The sequence below is a fragment of the Typopeltis vanoorti genome, chromosome 3 (assembly GCF_054136105.1).
Source record: "Typopeltis vanoorti isolate ZY-2024b chromosome 3, IOZ_Tvanoo_1.0, whole genome shotgun sequence".
Lineage (NCBI taxonomy): Eukaryota > Metazoa > Arthropoda > Arachnida > Uropygi > Thelyphonidae > Typopeltis > Typopeltis vanoorti.
In genome coordinates, this window is record NC_143551.1 from 67402270 (window position 1) to 67425603 (window position 23334).

Below are 23334 nucleotides of genomic sequence, written 5' to 3' on the forward strand. Positions count from 1 at the left end.
AAAACACGAGTTAGATTGAAAAGTACTGCTTGCACTGAGCCAAAAAAGGGGAAAGGTAAACTAAACGGGTTAGGACTAGGGGGGGGGGGGGTAGTATGGTAATCAACACAAAAACGAAGTTGCCAATCTGCCGTTTCCAAATCTGTTTTCCCTGCATCGCTTCAAAGAGATCTTACGAAGGATTTTTCAACAGATTCTACAATAAAGCACTTCCTCACTCTACGATAAAATATTTTATTGGTATAATACGGCAATTAAAATAGTTAAGATAATTTAATAAGTAATACTTAAAGTGAATGAATAGTTAGAACAGTCATTAATAGTTAAAAGAGTTTTATGACTAGTGAAAGTGAATTAATAATTATGATTGCTATTAACATTAGTAAAGTTAGTTAATCATTACTAGTTAACATTAGGCAATAATTAACAGTTACGAATTATGATTACGGATTAAAGTAATCATAATTATAATTAATCGTTAATTAATTAACTATTAATAATGAACTTTGAATAGTAGTTAAGGAGATTGATTACTATTTACTGGCTTCAGACAGTAAAATCTTCCTATTCTTGTATGAAACCGTCTAACTCACCTTTAGTGTTCAAAAGCTCTGATAAAGGCCTTCGCATCAGAGGCTGGATTCGAACCCATAACATTCCCAACCACAGGACTTCGTCCCAATCGACTGAGCTGTGAAAACTCTTAGTTCAAATCTCGAATAGAATCTTGAATAGCGAATCTCGTCAGACAAATCGTCTCCAGAGAACACAGAAATGAGCCAAAATAATACGCTAGCCTTATTATAACCTTATTAGTCTTCGCTTGTAATTGTTTTAATTTATTACAAGAATTGTAATATATTCATTTGCGAATAAAAGCGAAAACGCATAAATAAAATCTCAGATGAATTTCTTAATTTTCATTTCAGTTTGAAATTTGACGATATTAAAATTCTTCAAGAGAAGCGCCCATCGAAAATTAATTCAAATGCCTCGACGTCGCCTACGAGAGAACGAGATACGTTGAAGGAACAATGTAATAGCGCAAGTGGAATGAGTCTTAATTTACAAATTAATCTTTAAAGTGCTTTAAATATTAAATACTTGGGCTTGCGTATATAATACATTGCTTTTCCAAATGCATAGCATCTATTTAGATTCGTTTAGTTGATCTGTCTGTCAATCATAACTTCGTTCTAGCTTCATAAATTTTATTGCAAATTTTGTGTTTTGGTAATACGTGTCTAACCATCACAATTTTGGTTGAAATAGGACCATATTTTAGTTCAAAATTAGGTTAAAACAAAATTATATCTATAACACGCATGCCAATAATGGCTGTAAGCTCAATTGTTGGCATAACCAATGACGTCACAATAAGGTTTGATGAAATCCACCTTTTCGATGATTGTTTAATAGTTTGCGTTTTCAAAAATCGAAACTTCATTTGTCGATAACATCATCGTGTTTATTTCTTTTTTTTTTTTTTTTAAGATAATATTCGAAGCCATTGCTACAGACAATTCCGATTCATCTCGAATGTATCGAGGGTACTTAGCGATTGACGACTTACAACTTGAGAAAACCGACAGCGAAAACTTGGAAAATTGTTTGGGTAAGTACATAAAACAATGACTCTAACATTGAGAACTTAAAAAAAAAAAAAAAAAAATTTGTAATCCAAGAAAATGAAATCTCATCTTCAAATTCTTCAGAGAATAGAAATGAACCTGCGGAAGTAAGTCCAATACATACATTTCTTGATAATTTTCGCGGATGACGTCACGAACGTGTTTGTTTTCTACCTTCTTTGTGCTTAATTATTCATCAACTCGTATGCACTTAATTTTTTTTTTTTTTTTTTTTTACTTCCTTGTTTTAACCACTTTCTTTTGTCTTCGTACGCGCATCTGTGACAAGATTTTTTTTATTTTCAACTGCAGCGCTAGTTAATATTGAATATAACCTTTCAACCCTTTCTGGAGTGACGCATTTTGAGATTAATCCAACTTATCTTGCAGATGTGACTTTGTACTTGTAGTGGTCCGTTAAATTAAAAAAAAAAAAAAAAAAAAAAAATTTCAGTTACAGTGACATTTTTATTCCTTCATAGATTTGACTTTCTTTAATGGCAATAAAAGCATGTCTCGTCGATACGTCTTGTTTTTTAACGTTTGGAATCTTTCCAACTATTCGCCCTGATTGTTTAGCGTATTCGCTCTTAAGCCAGAAGGCTCCAGGTTCGAATCCTGCTGTTAACATGGATTGTTTTTCACACACAAACACACTCCCAAGATGGACCTACCATTTGAAGGAGGGCTTTCTCCATCAACAAAATCCTACAGACTTGATAACCTCTCCCGTTATATTCACCCAACCAAAAGTTTGAATAATTAACATGATGGCCAACTCTGTTCTTGGATTGAAATCGTAATTTAGACTTTTATTTCCTAAGTTTCATATTCTTCGTATTAAACTGTTGCTACAACGATTACAAGACATATATTAGCAACACGCTGTAGTGGTTGGATATAATGGCACCAGAGGGCGCCAGTGCACATATAGATTATGTGAACTTATACATTTCACTCAGAAAGGTTCTGCCATTTTCATCCAAAGGGAGATATTCCTGCAGTCTTCATTGTTTGTAGGATAGCACAGGAACCAGTGACATGCCTCCTAGATGACATTTCGTCGAACTTGTCGCCAGTCATGAGCGACAAACTAAATCAAACCAAAGGATCGCTTCTTCAGTCTGAATTATCCTTTTGTGTAAAACAGAGTTCAACAGCTTCCTATTCGAAGCTGACATATCAATGCCTCATATGTGTCTGTGGGGGAATTTATACATTCCACGAGTACAGTTATCAGCACCGTACACATGGCCACTCCTCTTGTAACATTCTCCCCAATCCAGACAATGTTTCAGACATATTTTTGTGTGCCATATATAAGATAATACTTTCGTATATCGTGTGACATCTGACGATAATATTAATAACTTACTGTTGGGCAGGTATTTATTATTTGTGGGAATTTCAAATGTTGAAATGGTCTATGAGATGATGAAGGAGTAAGGATGCTACGTCATCTGAGATGTCTATTTCTCGTTGAGTCTACAAGAACTGTGACATGGTTCTCGTATTCCAGTGGCCACGAGAACCAAAACGTCTTAAAATGGATTGGGCACGATTATCTGAACCCAATCACACAATGGTGCATTTTGTGGGAGGTATGGCTAGTCGTTTGCTTGGATTACTATAGCAGTGTCTGTTCATTATTCTGGAAAATTGCTTGTTTATTGGAATGGAATGAATCCGTTGTTCCCAGAATGAAAAACCTTCTGACGAGACCGCTAATTCGCTATTGGTTGTAAAGCCTTTATAAAACTTCATGGGATTCGAAATCAAACCAAAGGATCCTGTTGTTGACACGGTTCATTTCCATAAACCTGAAACTACCTCTGGAAATATCTATAGGAAAAGCAAAATACAGAAACAGAACGCCTTTGGGAAAGTGATTGAAGAACGGTAATCAATTATTTGGTACCTCTGTGATGCCGTATGATCACTCCCGTACCTCATTGACTAGAAGCAGTGGTAAGGTCGAAGATGTCCTTTCCATAAAGAATTATTGGGACAATTACAAACATCCATGTCCGTAGAGGGACTCGAACCTACAGCCTCTGGGGTAGAGGATGCAGACCTAAAGTTGGTAGATTTGGGATTTATAATGTTGAGATAAAGTTCATGCAGGATCAATTTATGAAGGAGAATATTTAGACGAATGAACGTCTGGTTTTATCAAAACTGAACGATTGTACCCAAAGCCTATACAACTATGGTTTTAATAATGGGGTTTCTTTGACTACATAATTGTTTTTCAGGTGGGCACAACAGCAGTCTCTGAAGTTCATCAGATTTCTTAGTCTTATATTCATTCGTATATATTTTTATTGGAATTCTAACACTAAAATACTAATACTGAAATATTACTCTTTTTTATTAAATCATCATTAAATTAATAATTTAATTAAATTTAAATTATTAAATTAAATTATTAAATCATCAAAATATTAATCGTTATACATATCCGCAAGGAGATGTGCTTTGCATTATGGGATACTAAGGCAAGTGATCAGAACTTATACCACCTTTACCACAAGTTGCCTCGGTCCTGAAAATACTTCAGGCGCAAACTTCGTTTGCTTACAGTTGGATAAAGGATTAAATCAAATATATCAATATTAATCTGTTTTCATGGAGATGACCATGTTTACATCTCAAGCTTCTGATTGAGCGAAGGGCAGTTGAGAAAATATGAATGATGGCAGTCCTGGACTTTCAAGACTACTGCACAAAATGATAGCAAAAGGAATCGGACTCAGAATTTATGCAAAACACTCTTCATATTCAGAAATTGGATTCCAGCAAGAATTCGTATTAGTCCTCCCCCCCCCCTCCCCCTCCAAAAAAAAAATTAAGTCCAAGAAGATATCCAGAAAAATAAGATAACAAAATACATAAATATTCTAAAGATCACAGCGATTGAAGAGGATTTTTTATTGATACTTAGTTCCCTGTACATTTAAAAAAATAAACAAAAATACAGAAAACCTATGAAAATAATAAAAATAGAAAAAATCCTAGCTCAGTCAGGATACTAATGTATATATATACACATATAGATTTGAAATTTTTCATCGGCGGGAGTCGCATAAAATAAAATTGTAGCGATGCTCTGTAGGATTTGTTTGATTTAATAACAGGCTAATTGTTAGCTCATTACTTAAAAAAAAAAAAAAAAAATTGCGTAGCAGACGATTTTTGAAAAACGTGTTTGCATATGAATTTGAATAATAATCAGAAGTTTGTTGATTCAATCAGTTTTTAATTATGGCGTATCTATTTGCGATTCAGATTGGACGACAATTTTATTCTGTAAAATAATAATTTGCCCTTTAAAGAACCCTCTTCGAACACTTGATTTCGTTAACTTTTTAATCATCTTTTCATGGGGGGGGGGGGAATAATAAATATAAAGATCAGTTCATCTGAAACAATTTTAATGACTTACAGACACGGTAATGCAGTTTTCATAAACCACACACACACACACACACACACAAATAATTACTTCATATTTCCTCGTAATAACAGCTCGCCTTAATTAAACAGAAAAATTAAAAATATTTAACAGTTTTTCAATGCACACGTTCAAGTTGAGGTTTTTGCATTGCTGTTTGTTGGTGGTGGCTAATAAACTCTACAGAGATTGATTGAAAATTTCTGCTCATTATTTGCTTATTCTATCCAAGCTCTGATTTTAAATAAGACGGGGAAAAAAAAAACATTTTAACCCTAAATTTCGGTATGCAGTGAAATAGAATTACGGTGAATGTAGCTGATTCGATTTTCAGCTCGGTTGGATCATCCATCGGTTGCATGATTATCATAATGTCACAACTTCTTAAATTAAAGATCGGACTTCTTGATGATTTTAATGGCGCTTCACCTTTAATGATCAAATTTCGCAATTCTTAATCGCGGTTTTAATTAATGTCCAACTACTTCAATCACCAATCCAACTTCATGATTTTAATGATAGCGTATCATCTTTAGGATATTTTATGACAACTTCATATTCATGATTTTTAATAATTCACTTTCATGATTTTTGTGAGAGCTTTAATTCCTTTTCATGATTTTATGACAGCTTTAACTTCATGATTTTAATCATTGTTTCATGATCTTGATAATTCAATTTCATGATTTTTATGACAGTTTGACTTCATCATTTTAATGATTCAGTTTCATGATTTTAATGATAGCATCACCTTTATGATTTTTATGACAGCTTTATATTCATGATTTTTATGACAGCTGTCTTTGTGATTTCATGACAGCTTTATCATGAGATTAACTTTATTTAAATTCACTTTTTCGCTTTAAATTTCACTTTCACGAATTTTAACGAGACCTTCAAATCAATTTAATGAATGTTTCATAATTTTATGTCAGCATATCGATGATTTTTAATTATTCACTTTCACGATTTTTATGACAGCTTCATCTTCATGATTTAATGATTCGGTTTCATGATCTTATGACAGCTTCATCTTCACGATTTTAATTATTCAATTTCTTGATCCTTAATGGCAGATTTAATAACCAACTTCTTCAGTTAACAATCCCAATTCTTCATGATTTCAGTTACCCAAACTTTTTGACTTAATAACCCAAATTTTTCATGATTTTACTCGGACCTTCTTCGTTTCATGATCCAATTCAGAAATTAAAGATTCAGATTTCTTAATGATTTTATTAATAGCACTTCATGATACAACGAATCATCTCCTCAAATAATCCTCGTGATATTCATGACGGAGTTGTCTTCATGCATTAATGATCCAGTTTTAATTGATTTTCTGGTGTTCATCTGAGCTCATTTTGATTTGATGCAAGCTTACTACAAGTGACCAATCTTACCAGAAATTTTTTTTCCCTTCCAGTGATGGATTCATAACCATTTCGATATTTATAGTTTCAATGATTCACCTTCATACTTTTATTGCAGTTTATTTAACTTTGGACTTCGTTTGCTTCTCTGACTTCCGTTTTGATGACCAGATTTCAAAATGGAGAAAAATTAAGTAGGGATGATTTGCAAGTCAAAACGTCTCCTTTGAAGCACTTCTTAAATACCCCCTAAAGAAATCCTAGAAGAAGTAAATAGTTCTCTGGAATAATGAGAGAGAGAGAGATTAAAGGCTTCTAAATAGAAATGTATTCTGAGCTTTATCATCTTTATCATACCTACCAATGTAGACTACATTTAAATAATTGTTCAATTCAAAGACTGCTAAAAGAGTTGGGTTCAGTGCAGAACTAAAGCAGAAACGACATTGATGTGACTCTTCATAGATAATTCTGAATCTAGACATGACTACTGATTGCGTAATGCTTAGTGACTGCGGAAATATAGCCACGGCATGTAGATGGCAGCAGTGGATATTTTTATGTATATCTTCCATTGATGAAAAGCTATAACCCTTTCGGTGAGTAGGCTAAAATTTTTTTTCAATTTTCTTAAATTAATTTTTTGTAAAAATAATTTAAGCAAAATTTTAAGTACAATTTTTAAGTAAAAATAATTTTTTTTTGTAAAAATAAACAAAATTTATTTTTACCTAGTACAGAACCCCTGCTCTAGAGACCAAACATGGAACTTTTCGGAGCCACTTCAGGCCTCCAGTAAGAAGGAAGGTGGTCTACTCTCACACCGAATGATGAAGTTCATCTCCTAACTGAAGATAATCGCAAAGATCCGTGCCTACAGCGAGATTCGAATCCGCAGCCTAGTGGTTCCAAACATCAATCATTCGGCTTATGCGGGTTAAATGAAGTGGATTGAATCCAACCTGTTTCTGTGACAAATGCATCTTTTAGATGAAGATAGAGGAGAGCTAATGACGTAGAGCCGGAAAATTTCCTTAGAGTAGATAAAAGAAGAGGCATTTCTTAGAAAGCATTGGTTCCATCAGTCGAGATGGACTTAATCCTACGAAGTGGCCAGAGGATAGTCTTCTTCGGCATGTTTTCTGTAGGATGCCAGGCTCTACCACTGAAGCGTTGCTAATTAATTCGGTACCAACGTCTACAAAAGACTGGTTCAGAATTCAACTCATCATGTTATTATTATTATTATTATTATTATTATTATTATTATTATTATTATTATTACAAAAATATGCAACACGACATCAATCAAATCACTAATTGGTTAACCGAAAACGGCATATATATAAACTCTGGAAAAACAAAGCTAATGATATTCAAAAACCCCCAAACCCTGCCCATAGAAACTAAATATCTCACTATCAAACATTCATCCTCCTATACACAAAGTGCAGAACCTAAAATCACAACTATCACACAGGTGAAAACAACACGCTATCTTGGACTTCACTTCGATGCTGATCAAAGTTGGAATAATCATACAAACTACCTACATACCAAGCTTAGGATAATAGCAAGCAAACTATACAGATTAAAAGACATTGCCCCAACCCACATAAAAATACTAATCTATAAAGCATTATGTGAAAACATTTTAAGATATGCAATCACATCATACGCATTCTGCGCAGACTACAGACTTAACAGGCTAAAATGGTTGCAAGATAAAATGATAAAACTGATATTCTGGGAACAACCCACTCTTATGCAGGAAGCACTGACAAAACACAAAATATTTAAGGTGAACCACTTACGCCACTACACAGTCATGTTTAAACACTACTACAGCCCAACATATAGAGTAACCAGAACAACATATCAAATAACAAGACCACAGTCAACAAACTACATAACATATAAGTACAACAATCAGTACGGCAAAGCCACCCGAAACTTCTACGTACCTGACATGATAAACAAACTGCCGTTCGACAACAGAAACCTAGGAACATACAGAGAGCTGAAACAGGCACTATATAAATATTATAGCGAGGATAAAAATTAGAGCAATTCCTGTTTCTCTCTCCCCCACCACACATGCGCACACACACACACACACACACACAAAAAAAAAAAACCTATGACAACCTCCCCTCTCAAAAACTATCACTACAAGAACACAAAGAAACAAACACACCATGTCTAAATCCAACCCTATTTGCACAAAAATAAAAATAAAAATAAAATAAATAAAAAAAAAAAGTTAAACTGTAATAGCAGTCGAAGTCTTTCAAGCACGTACCAACAAACAGTAAAATCAACACCTGGCTTGTGACCACTATAGGAACACAACCATGAAACCACCACCCTCTGTCATCTATTATCTTCCTCAGATAAGCTCTGCTAAGCTTCGAGGAAGAAAATTACTAACTTGCAAGAATCTGTTATACACACTTGTAATGCGTTATAAATATTATATATATATAATTACTACAGCAACTATGTATGCAATTCATCTGAGACACAAAAAAAAATAAAAATAAATAAAAATAAATGATAATAATAAATAAATGAATAAAATAAATAAATTATTATTATTATGTATATTCTAAAATCACAAATTCTGTATAATCCTTATAGTAATTACTGTAAATATTATTATTGTATGTAACTTATACTGAGACATAATACTCAAGATAACTATTGTATATATGTATGTGTAAATATTTTAGCAGTGAACAAAAATATTATTTATTTAAAAAAAAATATATTATAATTTAAAAATATTAATAACTCGCCAGTATTTGTGTGAATAACATATTCACAATTGTAATGTATTATAAATATTATGCATATATATATATATATATATATACGTGTATATAAAACTATTGTTGTATCTATGTATGTAATTTATCTGAGACAATAAAATGTTTAATAAAAAAAAAATATATTATTATTATTATTATATTACGTGATACCTCCAAGGAGTCATCGAGGGAAGACACACTCTACAAGTCTTCGTCTCCACCACTTAATCCACTAACTATACAGAACCGCACTACTCTATCAGCATCATCACCTACACATAACGCCATCTACTGTCCACCACCACTACTAGTATTTTTTGTCTGTAAAATTGCGTGTGTTCTGAAGGCCGATTTGCAAGTATGCTGGATTAAAAACCGAAGTTTCCAGGAGGGGGGAAAAAACCTGCTACATCGGTATGAGATCGGCTGACTCACGTTCAACTGAAGAGGGGAAAAAAAAAAAAACATAAAGATTTCTCTCTTTATGACGAGAATCGAATTTAGGCCTTTTTTAACCGAAAGGCGAAATTTAGCGTCGCTATGTCTCTAGTAATTTTGATATTTCACCATCCGACGTCAAATGATTTTTTTTTATTTTATTTTATTTTTTTAATTCAGATCCTTCTGATTCTGGTTTTACAACTGAATTTTCTCTGATTGTTATTTTATCATAAATCATAAAAAGGCCGAATGATTAGCATATTAGGTTTCTTTCTAATCAACATTCTACGGTTTCGAATTCCACGGCTATCATGAATGGCTTTGTAAATGTGTTTAGGTGGTAGATGAATTACGTTCTGCTAATTGGAGGACTGAAGTGGCTCTAAAAATGCTCCGTGTTTGGTCAACTAAAGCAAGGCTACCAGATTAACTAATCCTTAGCTTACCCACGGTATTAAAACAGTTTTTTCTTGAATAGGCTTCGCATAAATGTTTTTTATTAAAATTCACCATATTGGATCTTTTCCCCAATATCTATTTAACCTTCGTCCATAAAAAAAGAAAAGAAAGAATAGCCTTCGCCAGCAGCAATTTATAAAAACATCGCATCTTCCTGCACGGTTTTTGATCAGACATTACTAGAAATTCAAACCAGAGTTCAGATGGAAATGCTATAAAAAAAAATAATAAATAAATAATAATAAAAAAAAGATTTTAATAATACTGTAAAAATCCCGTTTCTTTCTACGAGATACTTGACATCCCCACCAAGCTGTGTCATTCCCATTTGCACGCCTTCCGACTTCTTCCATTAACTCCCTGCGTACCGCACCAAATACCAAGTTCACAAAAGATGAAAATACAACAAAGCCAAGCGACTCAGGAAATTGCGACAGTCTTCTGTTTATAAGAATCGATAGTAAATATGTGCTTGCATTTCGTAGCAAAACTCTCGTGACAATACTTACAAAAAAAAAAATAATAATAATAATAATGTAAAAAAAAAAAAAGTGGTAAATGTACTGCAGTGTAGTTGGGTTTTTGTTGCTATTGCCCAAGATGCCCTCATCATCGTGTGAGGTTTTGTTGTTTGTTTATTCTTAAAATAATCCGCACTCCACACGTCGTAATAACGTATACCAAAGCATATCGAGAGACGAAATTCTCCATCTGTTGAGAGAATGAATAATCAAATGAATATCAGAATGACTTTTTTGTTGTTGTTTTTTTGTTTTTACGCTTACATTTCTCTTGATGATGTTGAAAAAAGTTTGTAGTATGATTTCCTTTATTCTTCTGTTTGTATTCATTGTCATTTATGAAATGTTCCTGTTTGTATAAATTGTCTTCCCCACTCCCGTTTTTTTTTTTTTGTTGTTTTGTTTTGAAATCCACGTACAAATGTAAATATCATTTTGCATGCAAGACTTCTTGTAACCATAGTAGTCTCGCGCGTAACCATAGCAGCCCATTTTCCATTGTACATTTCAACACATAATAGAGCACGAGCGCAAAGTTGTCTATTTCAAAAGCAAGCAGACGAAAGTCAAAAAGATTTGAAACAATTGAGCTCGTGCAGTTTTCTGCATTTTCATCATTCGTTTATTTATTTATTTATTTATTTATTTATTTATTTTTTAAGATTTAACTGCTGCTTCATAAGAATTTTGGTAAAAACCTTTTTCCACAATTGAAACCTAGTTTTGCGAAAGACATATTACAGACTTTTAGTTTCGTAACGTTTATTAGATGGTTGTTGCCTTAATCAGAGAATCAAGTGATTGCTATCGCTGTAATGGTAATCTCTAAATGTAAGAGGTACCCTTGAGATATCCAAGTACGGGATTGGAATTAGTTTTATCGTTTTAATGCTCCGGGATAGAACATTGAGATGCGTCTTTTGTTCTAGTTAATATAATTTATGGTTCCGACACGCAGAGCTTGTTGGCTTGGTAAGCTATATACGGGGTGATTCAAGAAACAAGAACTTAAATGTGATGTTTTTAATGGCGTGCATTTGTTACAAAAGGTAACTACGATTTCAGGTGGATGGCTTTTAAAATTTTCATTTAGGAGAACAGTATTGCATTTTCGGGAGCTTGTTTTAAATAAACACCAACAGTGTGATATCTATCGGATGCATGTGTTTTCAAACCAGTTACTTAGTGAGTTAAAAAAAAAAAAAAAGAGAGAAACTCAATTACCTTCACTTACATCAATTTAACTTAGGCTAGATGAAAAATCTTTATCGCATCTTTGATCGGTTTCAGGTATCTACGGAGAGGCATGCTTCTTACCAACCGCGCCACACCTACAGATATCTGTACTGTAGTAGCAAGCAATAAAAGTAACAGCAGAATTCTTTATACTGTTATTTAATAATTATATTTAATTATTATTTGCAAAATAACAGTGTTTTTTTTTGTCATATTTCAACAATAGAGTACAACAATAGATGCTACTGATTATTTACTATTTGCTTTCTTTTTTCCTTTTTTTTTTTTTTTATGAAAATGTATTACGTCACCAGTGTCACGTGAACATTGTTCTCAAATTGCTCCAAGTTAAATTTTTTTTCAAACTCGTGCAAGTTTGTTCGCGACTGGGTTTATTGCAACAATATGTGTAACTATGGCAACAAATCGCTATGGCAATATTCTAACCATGTGAACGTTATATATCACCTTCATGCTTCATTTAGGAATAAAGTTTCGTCTCTCATCGTTGATTTAAAGTGTTTCCAAACAAAATGACATCGAAGTTATTTTTTATTATTTTTTTTTTGTGTGCGTTTGGCAGTGGGAAAACTTACAGGTTAAATCGTGTAGAAAGTTGAATCGCAAAGTTTTAGGAACATTAATCAATTCGGAGGATCAACAATGAATGTATTGGTGATTCTGATGATGGAAGTTGTTTTGGGATTATATCGGAGATAACCAAGGCCATTCAATAGTTGGTCTATTCTGGAAGAAAAAAAAAACAAAAAATAACTTTCACCTTCGGACAAAACAGACTTATTTGAAAACACTCAGAAAATAATAATAATAATAATAATAATAATAATAATAATAATATATTGCATATTTGGAATTTCTTACACAGACTGAGAGAAAACATCAACAGAGAATCAGTCAATCAATGTTCCAATGATGTTCATCGAAAAAAATTCAATATTTTTTGTTTGTCTGTTTGGTAAACGGTGTTCAATAACATGAACTAGCTACTGTACAACAAAAATGTCTACCACGAGGAAGGAGTTTGCTGTTCTTTTTACCACAAGGAGATCTGCATACCAAAATGATCCAGCTAGTTTCGTACGAGTTTCTACAAGATGAAAGATTTTTTTTTTTTTTTTCGAAAATAAGTAACAGTCTAACCCGCTATGAAGAAAATTTCTTACCATCTCAATCCATTTCCAAACTCATATAAGCTTATTTCACCTCAGTAACTGCAAGATTAAGTTGTCAACCTTACGTAGAATGATAGGTTGGAAATCCAGTACATCTAACGATCATTCTTGGTCGAACACTTTAAAAAAAACACACCTGGAAGAGTGAAGTTTGCGCGGGGGGAGGGGGGAGATTATAGAATAACATGTTATGGAGACAGTTCAAAAGAGGAAGCAAACATTACTACCCTGAGAAAACTGCAGCTTTCATGATTGTTCGACAGTGGAGTGTTTGTCGAGCACAGACAATGTTAAACTGTACGCATGCGCAGCTCAAGCCACGTCATATATATATATATATAGTATTAAACCAAAGTCGCAGGATTGTTTATATTTAAACTAAGGTGACCGATCTCTTATAGGCTTACGGGATCAATCTAAACGGCTATTGGGCAACCATTATTATTCATCTAAGGAAAAAATAAAATAAAAAAATTCAGTTAATATCTTATCTCATTTTATCGCCCTCATAATCTTGTCCCCAACTTTTCTAGTCTCATTTTCCGGTGTCGCAACTTGCCTCCCGTAACTACAGAAAAATGATCAGTCTAGCGGTAAATTAGCATTAATTAAAGTTCATAAGCCCTTCAACACAGGCCCTTCCGTCGTAATCATTTTAACTACGAAACGGGAAGCAGAGAAAACCTTTTTAAGCTCACTTCAACCGTATTATCCACCCAAGTGCGTACGTCGTGTGGTAACGGATCAAGCAGCCGGTGCCCCCTCCATTAAGTCGTTGGGACTAACAAAGCCAGTCGCAACAAGAAAAGACTCGACCCACAATATTATGTTAACTTTTACTCCCCTTCGAATTAGCTTAGGTCACGTGATCTAAGTGGAAACAATTACGGTGAAGAATAGACTGTTTCACCCGATGCTTTTCGATTTACAACAGTTTTTTTTTTTTTTTTTTTTTTAATCTCCAAGTTACGTAGGAAGCATTCAACTATCACGAGGTCTACTGAGAAAAGTCGACTGACGGATAAAACACCTGAAATGACCTCTATCTGCCACCTTAAGAGGATCTTTCACCTGATTAACACAGACTTAAAGCACTTTGATGAGCTTAAACAGACCGCGATGATGGGAAAATCCCAACATCACCTCGAAAACTGAGGTTGTAGTAGCCACTCACCTTAGTAAGACGACTGACTCTGCAACCATGAAACAGCTTTGCTTGTACATTCCAAGATTAACGATATTCAACCAGGAATTGAGTTCAAGACGAGAACTAACAGCTACAAGAATCATATGCTGATATTTTATTTTGTGTATATTTCCTGCTTATACGCGGTCCACGTGATTTGTATATTTCCTTCCTATACGTAGTCCATGAGTTAAATGCAGTGGTTCAAATGGGTAAACAATAGTTAAATGGAGACCAATGAAGAAGCAGACGACACTTACGAAAGCATTTTTGTCGTCTGCTATTTTGTATTCATATCGCACAAAATTTGCATGTAAAAACCCACTAAATTCATTAAAAAAAGCACTAAAAAGTGATTTATTTACTTTATTATCTATTTAGTGTTTTTATATATTTATAATAAATATAATTAACGCTTATTTTTTAAAAGTTAGATAATCCGGGAACTCTCTTCTGGATATTTTATATCACTTTTTGTCTGCCTTTCATTCTATTTATATCTTTCTTTCTTTCTTTCCAGGACACTGTAATTTTGATGGAGGACTTTGTGGATGGACAAATGCCGATAACGACGATTTAAGTTGGGAACGCGGACGAGGAAGTCAAAGTTTTCTTACCGGACCCCCACGGGACTTTGGATCAGGAAAAGCAGGACAGTCAGGTAAGTTTATTATTAGTCATGTGACCATTTGTTTAATATTTCTTAGCATCTTGTCTTCATCGCGGATATTATTTCCCCCCTATCTTACGATCCCTAGCTTCAGAGGAGACACTATCCCTAACCCTAAGAGTTCTCGTAGAAAAATAAAAGCCATTTGTTGAGGTAAGCACTGTAGATATCATTTGGTAAATGCGCATGGAACTTGTGTATTTCGTTTGATATCACGTGCGTGAGATTTGTTTATTTCATTCCATGCGTTATTTTTATTTTTATTTTTTTTAAATTATTTTCATAATCATAAAAACACCGCATGAAAAAAATTAATTGTTTTGTTTGTTTGTTTTCTCTATCCTACGTGTATTGCATCAAGCACACGCTATTGTTGTTCTCTTCTAGGCGGTTACATTTTCATCGATGCTGCCTATCCCAGAAGACCCGGAGACACAGCCGTACTTATAAGCCCCGAATTTCCCACTACAGGTGAACAATTTTTTTTTTTTTATATTCCTATAAATTTATAGTAATCTTTATCGGTAAACCCCATTTTTAATACGAAACAGCTAACAATGGCGACAGTTTTCCATTGTTGTACATTTCTGCTAGGACATGGGAAAATATAAAAATAAACTAAATAATAAAAATTCTCTTCCCATGGTAACCTCTTGTTCTTCTTACTCTTAGTTTTAATTAGCAGCAGAAGTTTTTCGTTCATTTTTCTTGCATATTTTGCATGTAGATATAGACCTCTGTAATTTACAAAATGATATTCAAGTAATATGTTAAAATCAATAATTACTGATCTTACTGATAAAGTTAATTATAATTAGCTTTATGAAGAACTGTTTATTTTACAATAGAAAAAAAAGTTTAGAATAGCTACAATGAAGAATGTGACGTAACTTCCTTTTTTTAAAAAATATATTCTTACAATAGAATTTATTAAATATAGTCAAACCTAATCAAAAAGACAAAAAAGCAGACTATAATCCGATGGATCGTTTGGTATCGTGCATGAGATTTGTCTATTTCGTTTGGTGGCACGTGAGGTGGGATTTGTTTATTTCCATTTATCTACTTTCATTGTTAGAGAAAAAAATTGACAAATTGTGTCATGACGTATTTAGAATAATTAATAACTGGCATATCGTAAGCTTCTTAGAAGGCAGATGAAGTCGTTGATATTGATAGTAATCTTGTATTTGCACCGTGCATGCTTTGATAATAAATTTTGTGTTCAGCTGTGTGCGTAGTGTGCCGTAGAAGTTTCATTAATTAATCTAAGAGAATATTGCACGAATTTAAGTAGCCCCTAAAGCTCATTACATTCACTGTTTTTATCTCTTTGAGTCGTTAAGTTACAAATCTGATTTTTTTTTTCTTATTCTTTCGATTTCATAGAAAGTGGAAGATAAAAATGAACATAATTAAAGTGATGGGAAAATTTATGATAGAAATTAAAACATGTCTTTATTTTTAACCGACTTTGCCCTGAAACATACGAAAAAGGTTAATTTCTCTGCTCAGTTTCGTTCATTTTTCATTTTTTTTCTTTGTTTTTTTTTTTTATTCTAACTTATCAAATTTTGTTGCAATAACAGAAATTGACGAAACTTTAAAAATGAAACGCCAGCATGTGTACAGCACTAAGAGATAGTGCCTTACCAAGAAACTCAAGTGTAAATGAGCTCTTTGTCAGTATTTCGTAATAATAGAATTTATTCATTCATTGTTGGAGTCTATTATCGCTTATTTTCAGTTCGTTACACGTGTCGAATGTTATATCGTTTGGTAATTTCTTTTTTCTTTTTCATATCGTTAATTTGTATATTTCTATTGGTAGTTTTGTTTGTATCGTTTGGTAAATGTTGATTTTTTTTTTTAAATTTTTTATTTGGTACATTTTACAGTTTATTTCGTTTGGCAATTTGTTTATTTCATTTGTTAAATGCTTATTTATTTAGTTATTTCGTTTCGTACTTTTGTTATACACCATTTGTCGATTTCGTTTGGCAATTTGTTTATGTCCTTCGGTAAATGGTCATTCCCTTGTTTATGTCGTTTGGTAATTTTATTATACTCTGTTTGTCTATTTCGTTTGGCAGTTTGCTTATATCGTTTGGTAAATGTTCATTTGTTTGTTTATTTTTCGTTTGGTACATTTGTTATATACAGTTTGCTTATTTCATTTGATTGTTTGTCTATTTCGTTTGCTAATTTATTTATTTCGTCTGGTAAATGTTTATTTATTTGATTATTTAGTTTCGTACTTTTGTTATGCCCTGTTTCTCTCTTTTGTTTGGCAGTTTGTTTATATCGTTTGGTAATGGCTTATTTGTTTGCTTATTTCGTTAAGTTTTTTCTTTGTTTGTTTGTTTATATGCAGTTTGTCTATTTTTTAAATGTGATTTCCACTGAAGAAAGGTTATAAATTTGTAGTACATTACTCATGTAAGTGAACTAAGGATATTTTTCTATTTTTATTTCTTGATAAGATTCAAAACTCAAGTTCTTCCAACCAAGGGGCGTGTGTCGCATCGACTGCGCTACAGAGGTGTTATGACATATCTCATAAAAGTAGTGATGTATCGAGATTCTCTTGGATGCAGCTCTGTGTAGGGACAAAATTACTTTTTTATTCCCTGGAAAATAAAAGAGGGAGGGGCTGAAATATCCCCTTTCATCAGAATGGCTGACCTTACAGATACTGTACTGATATGCCGTGCGCTGATTCATAATTAAAATCCACCGAACAACTGTATTTTTAGACGAACCCACAGACAGTGAAAATCTTAAATAAATTTTAAACTTTTGCCGAAATGAGTTTTGAAACTTGTCGTCCATGTCGAGCATCACACCAGAGTGTCCGTTACCAAGACAACAGACGGGTGGTCTTATAACTCAACGAATCGATGACCAAACCTGCCTTATATAAATTGGCTTTACTTTCTGAGATTGCATAACTAGTCATTTAGTTGTCTTGAACATCAGTCTACCCTTATAATAAGGGCACCTTATTGAATAAAGTCAACAAACTTCGTGGACGCAAAATAAAATCCGAACTTGGAGTGAAAATAAAGACGGAAATCTTTATTATTAAAAACATCTTAAGAATTATCAAAGAGAAATTTTAGTGTTTGAGTTGGCTTTCATCAATACGGACGTATCTAGTCCAGTCTAGTCTAGAACGAAATAGATGATCTGTGCGAATCTCAACACCGAATTGCTGATTCCTATTTTTTAAACATTCTCCATTCGATTCCAACTTACGTAAAAAAAAAAAAAAAAAAAAAAAAAAAAAAAAAAGCAGAATGAGCTTTCAATCATTCTGTGATATTCTCAGAAGATTACTAAATTTCAATGCTTTTGAATTGATAAAAAGGACAAAAACACAAAAGTCATATTTTTAGCATTCTACGCGCGCCGAAGCTCTAGTTAATAACAAAATAAAATCTGTTATCAGTTTTATTTGTGTGTTGATCGTACGTTATACGTGAACTGAATATCAATACAAAATATTTCGCTTTATTTATCGTTATGTTGTTGTAGGTACTCTATTTTATTCTGTTTTCATGTGTGTTTGTGGTTATTCTGTTTTTTATAAGATGTATAATACAACTACTGTCTTTGTCAAATGTTTATAAGTCCACGTGTACAAGCATCTCGGAAAATACTCGTTCTTAGAGGATTCAGACGAGTTTCTTCTCCCGAGAATATGCCAAAGGTTTGCACTGTGGGAATAAGGAACTTTGTAAGCTTGACAGCAACTGGTCGATGTTACATAATCCGACTGGCATTCGTCAACTATATAAAGCTCCTTATAAATACATTACATAATACTGTCGTGTATAAGAAGCGCTACGTGTCAAAAACGTTGTCGCAAATAGAGGTGAAATCCTCCTCTCTTCCGTCCTCCCTCAGTTATAAAATATAAAAATGAATAAATAAATAAAATAAATAAATAAACAAATCTATAAACAAAATCATGGTCTTGCTATGGGTACTCCTTTATCTCCTGTACTTGCCAACAGTTATCTTGAAGATTTGGAAGTTAAAGCGATCTCTTCCTATCCCTTAAAAACGAAGAATTTGGAAACAATACGTTGACGACATTTTCCTAATTTGGAGCCGTGACCGTGAATCTCTCCTGAAATTCCTTGAACATCTCAATGGTCAACACCCAAATATTAAATTTACAGCTGAGTTTGAAGTTAATGGTGCCCTTCCCATTTTAGACATCAAACTGACCCGTTCTTCAGAAAAACTAAAAATCTCGATCTACAGGAAACCTACCCACACCAACAGATATCTCCATAGTCAATCCCATCATTATTCTCCTTAAACTTTTGGAATAATTTATACTTTGGGACATAGAGCTCGCTCTCTTCTTGATGATCCGATCGAACTTCATAAAGAAATCAATTTTCTTAGACCTACTTTTCGACTAAATGGATATTCTCAAAAGATTACTAAAAAATTCCTATTTCATCCTCCTGGTCGCCATAATGAAGAGACGAATAATGTAAAAGGTAATATCTCTATACCATACATAAGCTCTGTTTCTCCCCAATTAGCCAAGGTTCTCAAAAAATACAACATAAGAACTTTATTTACTCCTCTTTCAAAAATCCGTTCTCTAGTAAGCCATCCAAAACCTAGTCATCATAATCTTAAATATCCTGGTGTTTATCAGATCTGGTGCGACTGTGACATTCCTTACTTTGGATAAGTCAATCGAGTTACGCATTGAGGAACACAACAGGGAACATCGCTTACAAGAGAACACGTACTTATCTAGCCATGTTTTGTTTTCGGCCAATTCTGATGAAGAAAACCATAGCGATACAATCCTTTGGGACAAATCTAACAACGTTTTCAGTTGCCATGACGAATTGGAGAGGAAGATTATAGAATCGAAGGGAAATCATCCTCAACTCTGTACATCTAAACAACAACCGTAAGCTACAACCTTTCACACTGTCATTCTGCTGTGATCAAATACTGGCGCTCACGAGATGCTATACGCACGCACACGTCTAACAATGTAGCCAACGAGGGAACAGCTTTGAATACGTTGATTTCAACGTTTTAACGTTAAATATATACATTTACTTTCCGTGATGTTTACAGTTTTTTCTTCCATGTTTAGTGGTTATTTCTTTTATAGTATGTTGTGCACTTGACGAAGGCTTTAAAAAAGCTGAAACTAGTTCTAATAAACTGTTTTTTCTTATATATATCTCTTTTCTTTATATATATAATTGCAACAGTGCAAGAAACGGAAATTTTGAATTTGAGAATATTGTCAAGTCAACGAGAACAAAACGGATAATTTTAGCTGGTTACGCGCGCCGAATTTCTAGTTTCTATAAACTACTTTCTTGGAGACTGCTCAGAAGAAAATAAAATATAAAGTTATGCGTTTTCTTCCAAGTTCTTTATTATTTATTTATTTTTTTGCTGTAAGTAAACAAAGAAGAAGTACACGGAAAATGAAAATCCTAGGTTGTCTTCAGAGACGTAAGCAAGTCTTGAGCATCCCCTGAATTAAATAAAAGTTGCATAAATACGTTGTTCAACTCCTTTCCAAAGAGAATTCCGAGATGAATAACTCACTACGTTTCAGAATCCCAAATTCTACAAATACTATTGGTTCTTTAAGAGTTCTAAAGAACTCAAACTGTTTATATGCGTGCTTACAAGCCAGTAGCAGCTATCAGCTTAGCATGCTCCTGTGTCTTCATACAATCAACGAGCGATAGGATTGACTGTGTTGTTTTCACGGGTTTAATTTTAATTGAGGTCGATCATTTATGTCCCCCATCTGTCATAGTAACGACAACACTATTTGTCAATACAATTGAAATTTATAGTGGAAAAGGAAAAAAAAAAAAAAAAAAAAAGCTACGCTATTTATGGCAAAGAAATGTACTTTTTTTTAATAGAAAAAAAAGTTCTTGAAAAAACCGCTAGATGTCGCTTTAGTTTTGCGCAAGTTACTGTGAACAATTTGGGTAAACTGCATTAAATTTCTGTTTATTAAATAGATAAAGAATGGGAAAATTCTGTTTTTAGAATAAATAGAAAGAATAAGAATTAAGTCCCGAATTACAAAAAGAATTATATGTTTTCTGTGATCTTAGAAATAAATTAAAAGCGCTGTTTTATTTAATCATTTTTGAAACAACACCCCATAATAACACATCATTCACCAGACGTTAAATCATATTTATGTAAGTTTTATTTATGATCTTAGCTAAGTAGGGGCGCAATTGGAAATTAATGATGCTGACTAGCATTTTTTTGACGTTCATATATAAAAAAAAAAAAAAAAACATTTGCGTTAATTTTTTATTTAAGATACCAATAATTGAAAGCGAATTTTGATTCCAGTTAATCAATTAGTACACTTAAACTAAAATAAATTCTTCTTCTTATTTATTTTTTTTAAAAAGTCACAATGGCGATTAATATTTCAAATACAACAAGATTTAATGCATTTTATTTCTCAGAGAGTTACGCTTAAAAATAATACGAATTTGATGGTGAGGGAATCCTCTAAGTATTTCAGAAAGCGTCGTAAAGCAACTGCATCGAATAGTTGAAGTGTAATGATTGTTGAATGTTTCATATAGTAGTTTCCAGGCCACCAACGCTTACCAGTTTAAGCATAACAACAACACTTAAAAACAGTGGAGTAGACTGAATCATTTGGCTTACCTATTTAATGAGAAACTTGTTAACACATCAACCCAATCATCGGATGACTCACCCAGTAATTGATAACCACGTGCACCTTCCTCCCAGTCAAAAAAAAAAAAAAAAAAACTGATAATGATGTGGTACTATATGATAGTCGCTTAGATCGCGATGTTGGTCTCTTAATCATAAGGAAGTACTTCAAGATCTGCCTATCTGCTTTATATAGCCTCGAACGAGCGTGACCTTTTCCCCCCTAAATAGTTAGAAACACTGCTATTTATTTTGTATGTAGTTTTCCCCTTTCCTTAGGACGGGTTGAGCCCCCACCAGGATTTCTTGATGATAATGAAGAGGAGGTGGAGAGGATCTAGAGGCGAATGACCAAGATGGTAGCAGGCCTATGGAATGAACCTTACGAGAACAGGTTGAAGATTTGTGGGTTGCAGAAACTGATTGATAGGTGGAAAAAGGGGTGATATGACTGAGACCCACAAATTACTGAGAGGTTTTTTTACAAGATTAATTCAGGGGAAATTTTTCAGAACAGGTGTATTTGTGGGAGAACTAGAGGACCGTCCATGGAAACCGAATAAGAATGTAGTTAGCAAGGGTGTTTAAACTAGGGTTTTTTTTTGCTTGGATAGTAGTGAGAGATTATGTATTTTATGACTGTAGATGCGTGTGTGTGTGTGTGTGTGTGTGTGTGTGTGTGTGTGTGTGTGTGTGTGTGTGTGTGTGTGTGTGTGTGTGTGTGTGTGTGTGTGTGTTCACGGGCCGGTTTGCCTGTTCTGATGGACGGAAAAAAACCCACGTTTCTGGGTGTGACAAGACCCTCTACCACAATGTGAGACTTGCTAACTCACCTTTCGTCAAAAGAGACCTGGTAAACGCTCTTCACGTCACTGACGAGAATCGAACCCAGGTTTTTCCGACCAATGGACTTTGCCTATACCGACTGATATCATCAGCTACGGGTGGTCATTTCCATGGATGACGGAGAGTTCCTAATAAGGTGGCTACTTAGTGTATACATGGGCTATCGGAGTCTTAATAATCGCTTATGTTGCGCTTTGCTATACAATAAAAGCATATTTTAGCGCGGTCTCATTTTAAATACACAAATAAAATAATAATAAATAAATAAAAACTATGTTTGTATTGTTTTTTTTTTCTTGTGGGAGTTCTATATTTCTTATTCCTATAGGATCTTCACTTTGGTCTTAGTTTTTCTATATTTTTCTATTTCATTTCGATCGAATGCGATGTCTTATTTCCGTAATATATTTTCTGGGAGGTTTTTCACCAGTTGCAATCCTACCACGTCTTTGCGATGCTACAAGTAAGCCTTTTACATTTATAAGTGAGACTACCAGCTAAGAGGAAAAAGGAGAAGAGAGGAACAAAGAAATATTGAAAAAAAAAAAAAAAAAAATCCGAAGCCGTACAGTCCAGAAATCTCCGAAAGTAAAATGGGATCGTCTGTATGGCGACATTACATTGTTTTTAAATCAGAGTACGTGTGTGTGCGCGGACCACGGAAGAAATGTAGTGTCAGCAATCGTGACTGCAATTCAGGACTCAGCACTGTTCCGAGGACATATTGAAAGAAACAAAGAATATGACATGTTTAAGGGTGATAGAACGAATCTCCGGTTTCTTTTTCTTTCCAA

General features: G+C 33.6%; 1 protein-coding gene across 1 annotated transcript in view; it reads left to right on the forward strand.

Annotated features, from left to right (window-relative positions):
* Positions 1-23334, forward strand: part of LOC150108233 (MAM and LDL-receptor class A domain-containing protein 1-like) — a 135449-nt gene that overhangs the window by 35831 nt on the left and 76284 nt on the right. Inside the window, exons 4-6 of the mRNA XM_090390431.1 lie at positions 1495-1615; positions 14825-14965; positions 15362-15445. Of these exons, the coding sequence (XP_090246557.1) occupies positions 1495-1615; positions 14825-14965; positions 15362-15445 (346 nt within the window). The remainder of the gene's footprint in view (positions 1-1494; positions 1616-14824; positions 14966-15361; positions 15446-23334) is intronic.